At 41.2% G+C, this 9,790-nt stretch overlaps 1 protein-coding gene across 1 annotated transcript in view; it reads right to left on the bottom strand.

Moving 5' to 3' along the window:
- Nucleotides 1-886: 886 nt before the first annotated feature.
- The window catches only part of LOC105363097 (ATP-binding cassette sub-family G member 1), a 32,841-nt gene continuing 23,937 nt past the window's right edge, over nt 887-9,790 (bottom strand). The window contains 7 exon segments of the mRNA XM_011500691.1: nt 887-1,311; nt 1,575-1,831; nt 3,354-3,636; nt 4,357-4,490; nt 4,644-4,883; nt 4,956-5,103; nt 8,623-8,818. Of these exon segments, the coding sequence (XP_011498993.1) occupies nt 958-1,311; nt 1,575-1,831; nt 3,354-3,636; nt 4,357-4,490; nt 4,644-4,883; nt 4,956-5,103; nt 8,623-8,818 (1,612 nt within the window). The 3' untranslated portion in view covers nt 887-957.

Genomic DNA, 9,790 nt, shown 5'->3' with positions numbered 1-9,790 from the left:
ACTGCTAATGGCGCAAAATCGAAGATACAGATTTTTTTTCTTTCTTTTTTTTTTTTTAATAAACATTTGGATTCATTTGAATTTTAATGTCGAACTTTATTATTATAATACCGACGCCTTTTTACGTTTGTGCTTTAAGAAATAGCCAAGCTTACAGAAAAATATTTCACCAGCCAATTGGACAATTGTTAAAAGCGTTTACTGCAGACAGAAACATTTTGATGTTCTTCAGCCGAAATATCTGATTTCCTTAATATTTAAGTTATATTAAGTTATATTAGCATTAGCATCCTAAACAAAAATGTATACACGTTTTTATATGTATATATATATATATATATATATATACAGTGCTTATGCATGTGCGCGGAAGTAAATAATTACAGCATTAGCGCATTGCGTCGCTATGTATAAGTTAAGCCACCGTAGAAAATGCGTCTCTTTGTCTTTGATTTGAGTTGAGTTACAATTATACAAAAAAGATATTAATCTGAGAAAATATTTGTCTGAGATAATATTTATTCATTATCTTTGATTAAACGAAATCGCTTTAACACTTCGGAGAGGGCGTATCATAAAATGATAATTTACAAGGTAAACAAGCACTATATTACAGATAATAAAAATTTTTTAAAAAATGCGCCCTTCCTCCGACTTCACTATATAGTTGTTTAATTTGCAAATGCATTGTTTGCATTCGACGTTCCGCGCAATCGGCAACAAATCGCCATCGACAATATTGTCTCATCTCCGGAGCACTCGAGCTCGATCTGTACGTGCGCGTGCGCGTAAGTGTATAAGTGGGTATGTGTGGCTGCGCGTGGGCACGTGCGTTAATTTCAGGGCGGTGGAGTGGTGGGGAGGGAGGGCGGGGGGGGGGGGGGTAAAACTAAGCAAGTGTCCTCCGGGCAACTAAGACATCGTTGTCCGATTATTAACCTGGATCAGCAGGTAATCTTATCGGCGATTGAGCTTGCACCAGAGTGCGCTCGCGGTAAGTAGATGCATGAGTACGCCGATGCCGACGATCATGGCGAGATTGTCAAGGACGTTCGTATTGACGATCTCCATCTCCTTGAGAAACTGCGTCGGCTGCATGTAGTGGCAGTAGGTGAGTTCGCCAGGCTCCTGCTCGCAGTAGAGGTTCGTCCGATTATTACCGTAGACGGTCAGCAAGAGACTGTGGAAGCTCGCCCGGAAGTACGATATGTGGAATATCCAGCGGAAATAGGTGGGCGTGTCCATGTACCGTATGCAGAAGCCGAAGACAGAGAAAAGAACGGCGATAATGGGGCCAACGAACACTGCGATCTGGACATGAGAAACGTCATGGGTAAAGTAAGAATTACCGATCTATAGTTGTTTGGCGTCCTCCTGTTATCGGATGGAGTTCACATTGGCCGAGAAGCGCGCGCTTAACAAAACAAAATCCATCTCCGTCGCACGACCAGCCGCTCTTGAGCATTTGAAGCTCGGCGGTGGATTTAAAGTGGAGTTGCGCAACGAGAGATGGATGCTGTTTCCGCGGTCGATAGCAATAACCAAACGAGCGGAGCTCGCACGGACATACGCACCTTCACCGGAGTCGTGGCACCGATGAAAAAGCCCCAGGCTTGGGCACAGAGGCTGGCTGCGATGCTCACTATCATGAACATGAGGATGCGCTCCGCCTCGACCGGCTGCCCCGTTAGCCAGTAGCTGACCGCCAGGTAAGTGGCTGCGCAGGCCGCTTGGAACGGCACCTCGATCAGCAGGATGCTGATGTAGTAGGGTGCAAGACCGTACCAGCGGTTAAAGTGCTCTCGGGTCAGGATTTGCATTTCTAGCGGGACTGCCATTTCCAAAAAAGAGGGAAAAAAAAATATTCATGAGCCACGATCTGCGGATTATTTTGCATTATCGCGGCTTAGTTAGTCTAACCCATCGCCCCCTCTCTCTCTCTCTCTCTCTCTCTCTCTCTCTCTCTCTCTCTCACTCACTCTCACTCACTCTCACTCACTCTCACTCACTCTTTAACGAGGGAACAGTGTCTCATTATCGTTCAGTCAGAGTTTCTTGTGTACCGACATTGCTACAGTGATTCCTTTTTTATCCGTACTAAACCTTTGTCTATATATATATATATATATATATATATATATATGAATTGATGAAGCGCCTTGCGTAATTTGTAATTTACTGGGCGCCGCACTTATTAAATATTAATATTATTATTATAATTATTATTCAATTCAACACAATTGAATTGCTCAACGCAAATATGACGTTCAAACATAATTGAGCGAGTCTGTCCAAACTGCTTTTGTTAAAATGAAAGATGCCTAATGATAAGGCAGGCAATGGTTATAATAATAATGGCTCCATTATCAATTGCGTGTCCAGCAACGTATGACTCGTTACATTATTAAACTGTTCGATTACACGCCGATTGGAATGCCAGTGCTGATAAAAGAGAAATCTCGGCCGATACGACAGGCCACTATATTACCGATCGATTCACGAATCCATTCGAATTAACGATTGAATAATAAGCTCCCATTTCCGGATATTCCGTATGAAGATGTTGAACGTGAATTAGCGAATGATTATAAACAAGTACATTAACAGTACCTTAAATATTGATCAAGAACAATAGTCATTTGGAAAATTGCAAATCCTTAATATGGCACTTATTAACTTTGTCAATCTGCCGTTTGTTCAATGAATAGCAAAAGGTTAAACATGAAACGATCCCCTGTGACGTAAGTGTAAGCTCGTAATGTAATTGTAATTGGTAATCGATGGCGGTACTCTATTCTCTCTCTCACTCTCTCTCTCTCTCACTCACTCTCACTCTCTCTCTCACTCTCTCTCTCTCTCTCTCTCTCTCTCTCTCTCGGTTGATAAAGCAGTACGATCGTCGATTACAGTGTCGCTGTAATGAAGCGAGCGGAACAAATAATTAAATGTTGAGAAAACCGACACGGTAATTTGAATAGCACCCGGTAGCCAATTTTCCGTTCATCGCGGCTCAACGATGAATGAAGAATTTCAGCTTAAAAAGCACTGTCCCGCCTTTGAACACTCGATGATGAAAACATCGTAAAGCTTTTTTCGCATACGCACTCCGAAACCTTAACGTCCGTTAATGATTATTTGCGGCGAGTAATAATCCTGCCCGAGGTGATGACGAGGTCGCAGGCGTATCCGTTATGAATGACCCCGGCAGTAAGAAACAAAATGACGTGTAAATTTGGGAATCGCAGGCTCGCAGCTACGAAATATTTGTTAAGTCTCGATAGCGTAAAACTGCTAAACTAACTTAAAAAACAATAACTTAAAAGAGAAAGAAAAAAAAGGAAGCTCGCTCTCACATGCCAACGTAACGGCCATCTTGCCGGTGTAGACGATGAGCAGGAGGGAGCCATACAGGTAGACATAATTGGCGAGGACGCCGTTGGCCCTGTAGCCGCTGCCCATGTACAGGTAGCCGAATATGATGCCGATGAGGAGGTGACAGAGCAGCCGCACCACCAGCAGGAAGTAGTCGCGCTTGAGACTCACCAGCTGACGCTTGTAGAGGAGATAGCATTGGGCGAGGAAACCCGCGGGTGGCGGAGACTCGTCGAAAAAACTACTGTCCTCCTCCTTTTCCTTCTTCTTCTCCTTCTTCTTCGTCTTCTTCTTCTTCATCTTCTTCTCCTCCTCATGACCCTCCTCGTCATCCTCCTCGTTCTCATCGTCCTCTTCCTCCTCCTCCTCCTCCTCCTCCTCCTCGCCCGCCCCCACCACAGCCAGCGCCTGTCTTCCGCTACCTACGAACATTATTAGGGGTCGTTATTAGGTTCGCGCCCTTAGCGATTATTGGCGATTGAGAAAGCAATTGTCTGCGATTAATCTAGGCAATCCGAATTATACGATCGCCATCCTTCTTTACATGGAGATAATTAAAGGAAGAACGTCGTTTCGTCGATCAAGCAAGATTAAGCAAAATTAAGAGCGATTATACGGGAAATAAAAATAAGCGAAATTAACAAAACAAAAAAAAAAAAAAAAAAAAAAAAAAAAAACAAGCAAACAAACAATAAAAAATATTTTCTAAAGCCAAGATTAAATATAAAGACGACAAATAAAGTCGATGATACTCGTTGTACGCGAGTGATATTTGCCTCCTTTAACTGGATTTACCCAGCTGCTTTTCTCGCATAATTATCCTTGGTATTTTGTCCGAGCACTCATCTCTTAACATGCGATTATCATTGTGATTACATTGTGTTTCACGCAACGCCGAGAGTCCCAGCAACCAATCGACGTCCCACCCCCGCGTGCCCCCGTATCCCATATGGAGATCCCATAAGAAAGCAATATATCATAGACCTTTGGCAGTAACTAACCTTGGAAGGTGGCTTTGACGGGGTCGGCAATCATCTTCCGATTCCTGTAAGAATTGTCGATCGCCGAGATGAGTTTGTCCGTGGAGATGCCGTATTCGCCGATGGCGACCTCTAAGACTGCAAAGAGCAAGAGATATTCATTAGCGATCGATGGGCGCGTTTAAAGCGGCCTTAGTCAGCGGGATTAGCCTCGCGATCGATAGGTAGTAATGTCGCTCAATAATCCTTGGGTCCCTTCCACGTGGACCAGTGAGACATGGATGAACTTACGGAAGTCGGCGGGGTTGTGGTAGGCCGGGCACTGGAGCCCCAGAGCGGCGAGGTGGGCTACGAGGTCGGATACCGGACCCCGGTAGATGCAGTGGCCGTCGGCGAGGGCGTAGAGCGAGTCGAACATCTCGAACTGCAAGGCGCTCGGCTGGTGGATGGTGCATACGACGGTGCGTCGCTCGATGCGGGCGAGCCGCTGGAGCAGGGCAATGCATTGGCTGCAGGAGGCCGAGTCCAGGCCTGAGAGAAGGAAGGTAGGACGGTTTTGAGCGAGGCCGAGGTCCGTTGGAATCGAGGGAGAGACATACTTACCGGTCGTCGGCTCGTCTAAAAATAATACTGAAGGATTGCTAAGTAGTTCTAAAGCGACGTCGAGCCGCTTTTTCTGTCCGCCGGAAAGTTTTCCACACAGAGTATCGTAACAGTGACTTAAACCTAGGATTTCTAAGAGCTCGAGAACCTGAAAGAGGCGAAATGTCGTCAAAGAGTGAAATTTTAGTTGAGAGCCTTAAGAGTAAGATGTTATTATGTAATGATCATTGCTATTGTTGCTACTAAGGTTGTTGTTTTATGGTTATTTTCTATTTTTTTTTTTTTTTTTTTTTCTTATTTTTCCCTGGCCATAAGTGTTGAAAAGCTTGGGTATTATGGGTTTTGTGCATTGGCTGTATGATTTTGCCGAATGATTTTGCCGAATGATTTTGCCGAATGATTTTCCCAATACGATACGATTGTCCTTGGAAACGAATGCGTGAAGCCTTCAGGCAATTCTGATTATCCTTCTTTTTTTTCATTTCATTCTTTATTTCTTTTCATTTCGGTTCTTTTCTTGTTATTGTCTTGTTTAACTTTAAACTTTGAACGATAAGAACAGATGATTAAAGAAAAAACAAACGACAAATGATAGGATTGTAGGCCATGCGTAAGTAGTAAAATAAGACGTAGATTGTGTTTATGGCTAGTGGTATCCTTCAACAATTATTTTTTGGTGGATATATTTCAGCCAAGCCTTTGAAGAATTTGAAGTTGGAGATAAATTTGTAAGTAATAATGTTAAATTAAATTACATCGGACCTATAAATTTTAAAACTTATTCCCATAAATATTTATTGGCGATTAAATAACCTTATAATACATACACACGGAAAGTACATTTATTAATTTATCAATATTAATGCAAAGGTCGATTAATACAGTATAGGAAAATGAATTTATTCCTATTATTATTTACCCCTTGGTGCTTGTTACTAATATTGCCTCTTTAATCCTCAATAAGAATTGCAGATATTAATAATTATTCCTCCACATCGGTATTAACGAGTCCATTGAAATTGAGCTAAATTTCAAAATTCCAATTATGACAGGATACTTACCTATTATTTTTAGAAATTTTTCATTATTACGTATACTTGTGGAAGACGATGATAAAGCTTTCTACGGGTGAAAGTTCGCTTATCATAACCATCGTAGCAGAGAAATTAGTACTGCATAATAAACAAAGACGCTAAATCAAACTTTTCCTTAACAAGCAATCGATCAAATTACAAGGAGAGAACTCTTCGGGTAACACTCGACCAGCGCCATTTTAATGCTAAAGAGCACAATGATCATTCATTCAGAGGAATAAACAAAAATTAATTACCCTCTATCGAAGAAAAACTAATTTAAATAGTCGCGATAATAATAATTCAGAATGTAATTATTATTCAGAATACAATTATAAGAGTCTATAGGTTTTTTTTTCTTTCTATTAGTCCCAATGGATTTACAAGAACAATTTAATCGAGAATTTTTATATAAATTTTACGGTTTTCTCCATTTTTGCAAATTATTTTTTGCAACTTATCAATAAAAAGATGACGTACGTGCTAAATACATAATAATAACCACGCGCTCTCGCCACAAACTTCGTAACGTAAGATTTTAGGTAAAACAGCGATATATTTCAATGCACACGATGTCGCAAAGAAGACATTTATTTTTCATATAAGTAAGGAGAAGGTAATGCAATGTTTGCCGATCATACATGACGTAAGATGAAATTGCGTTTCGCTTGAAATTACGTTTGCTCACGAAGGAGATGCAAGAGGTCTGACGTGCACGAGTATTATCAGATCCGATCGAAACTTTGTGCCTCGAGGCGCGTCTTATCTCAACTTAATAATTACAATATCCACGCAACACTCGAATAATCTCCTATTAGACGAGAAATTTTCTTTACGAGAAAAGCCCCCTCGATAAGCATACGACATGCAATTTTACCATTTCATCATATTTAAAAAAACCATAGTGAGAAAGTCCTTAAAAAAAAAAAAAAATAGCAAAGCCCCAGCGAGCAGTTAAGATATTGCGGAAAAGCCGGAAAAACGGGGAACCCTTTTACCCCTGCACAGGGTCACGAATGACAAACTCTTGCCCTCGGCTGCGTTTCACCGGGACTCGGTTGACACGTTCTTCTTGCACCTTTTCTCCAACTGGGATTTCGCAATGGCAGTTGACCGAACGATAATACAAGCTCTTCGTGCGCTTGCGAATTCGGTTGTTGACACTATTGCGTCGCTCTTTGCACACTGTTGCGCAACAATTTGCAAGGACCCGAGGATCGCTAGACGCACGCTTTACTACGAGCGAGTTGAGGGGTCGAGAGCTAGGACCTGGAGCGAAAAAGCGCATTAGTTTTATCTCCCGAGTGGAAGGTGGACGATGGAGCTTCAAAGGAGCGGCCAATGAACCGTTCGACATAAATCAAAAGTAACGAGTATAAACGGGAGGTGAGTGAAAATCTTGCAAAGTGCCTTGTCAAATGTTGGACTATGCGCTATGCGTACGTGTAAGATGTGTTGACAACTGCGAAGAAGCTGAAGTAGACGAAGAAATCATTGCGTTGATAGAAGTAATGTCTTGTCCTTAAAGGAAGACTTTTCGTTAATTAAAAAGAGTAGCCACGACATGGCTTATTGGATGAACATCGGCAAGTAGAATTACGAATGACTCAATCTAAGCTGGCACGTTCTGTCCATTCTCATCGATAATGCCCGATGATCAAGGTCAATGATAACAAATTCATTTTACAATGTGAGATTCACGCGCGCATTAGTGATTACGTCTATGCTCGTAAACCAAAAGGTGTAATTTAACGATCAACGAGAAATGGACTAAGTGGCCGAATAATCGCCAACCTCGAGGAATTTAATTCATCATCGGTGTTGTGAATCGGACTTGTAAAAAACGTGACGTCCAGCCCATTTGCCAATTATCATTCAATGCGAATAATCGCACTTTCTTCTTAATCGTCTCGTACGAGCAGTTTCGTGAAATTGCAAATAAGAATGCATTAATTAAAGTAGGCCGATGGGTATTCGTACGCGCGTAGTGGCAAACAATTAATGACAATTACTGCTAACTAACGACATACGGAATAGCAAATAATCATCAACATGACACGAACGAGATCATTTTTCTCGGACAGCTGTATTGCCGTTAAATGTAATATAACGGCAATTAAAATTACGAGAGGCATGCGTCCAATGACTTTTTATCCAAACTATCCCCCCAAGGATATAATAAACCAATCCTCCACTCTCCGACGTCTTGCATCACTTTTTCTCGATGGTCGTAATAGCAAAGAAAAGCAGTACAAGCCATTAGTCGTTAATCACTGCTAATCCAATGTTGCGCTGCATAATGCGAGAAGAGCTTGCTCGACTTATTCTGAAATTATTCCACAAAATCTTTGGCGAATGATCATTGATATCGATATCGTTTAAAAACTTTAGAAAAACCATTTATATAATCTTCGTATATTCAATTATCAATCGCGCATGATCATTAAGCTCGATTATCAGTGATAATAGTCAAATGCTGGTACAACGAGCCTAATTCTAAATCGATCTAAGTGAAAAAGAGATGCAATAAATTTGAGAAAGGAGACACGTAGAGCTCGGCCATCTCGCTAAACGAATGTCGAGTCTCGACTCACCTGCGTGTGCTTGAAGGCCGAGCTGATGGTGCAGCCGAGCTTCAGGTGGGCCGCGAGGTTCATGGCCTCGCCAACGGTGAGCCTGGGCCGTTGCACCGAATACTGCTGTATGTAGCACGAGGTGCGACGCCAAGCCTCCGCGTGCGGTATCCGCGTCTTCCCGTTCACCAGGATCTCGCCCTTCATGCCCTGCACCCTGCAACAAGAGCGTTCGGCTTTTAACGCCCGACTCTACTACTATATATATATATATATATATATATATATATATATATATATGCCATAGTGCAATACGGTTTTAATGTCTTATCTCGTCAAATTATGACCTACTTAGAGCTAATGTCAATATTTTTTGCTTAGCGCTCAATCAATCCATCCAGGATGCTAGCAACTAGAATCACTCAAATCTCTTACGCCACGCGGCTATGCGCGAATTAAACCTTTAAAGAGCAAAGCGTTAAGTATGATTATTATTATTATTATTATTATTATTATTATTATTATTATTATTATTATTTGCCAACGTCGACGAATGATGTATTTGCCAACGAGACGGTTATTATTGTAAGGCAATTTCAGGAAACGAATGTGAAGTTAGTTGAGAAAATCGACACTCGTATAGGTGAGCAATTTATTTGGTTGATGCAACAACGATCGATGCAATGCATTCACAATTTTTTAAAGTACAAATTTTGTTGTTAAAGCAATGGAAAACCAAATACCTTGGAGCTTTACGATTTCTGTTTTGCTCCTGATGGTATGAATGGCTCGGAAGAACTTTTAAGAAAGCGAAATTTATCCCCAATTAACGAGTTGAATTTTAAATAATTATTATAAGCTTATTTAACTTTCGTTCGTGATTATCATTTATATATATATATATATATATATATATATATATATATTATTATTATTATCGTCGTATGCCGTTGGTGCGTTAACGCGAGTGGCGTTCCCGAGATTGCAGGAGGAAAAAAGAATGTTTGCACGAGGTGAGGGCCATTGCTTGTTCCAATGAGCCTTCAACTTGACAATTTTCCAATACCTAATGATCCCTTTGTTTCCAAAAATGCAAAGTTATAGTTTTTTTTTTTTATCTTTACTCGCGCGGCACTCGCATTGCGCATTGCTCGCGCGAAGAGATGGATAATGCACGCGCGCGAGAAAA

Source organism: Ceratosolen solmsi, unplaced genomic scaffold, assembly GCF_000503995.2.
Source record: "Ceratosolen solmsi marchali unplaced genomic scaffold, CerSol_1.0 scaffold27, whole genome shotgun sequence".
Classification (NCBI taxonomy): Eukaryota; Metazoa; Arthropoda; class Insecta; order Hymenoptera; family Agaonidae; genus Ceratosolen; species Ceratosolen solmsi.
Note: the sequence above shows the minus strand (reverse complement) of the source record. Positions and strands in the feature narration are given on the sequence as shown.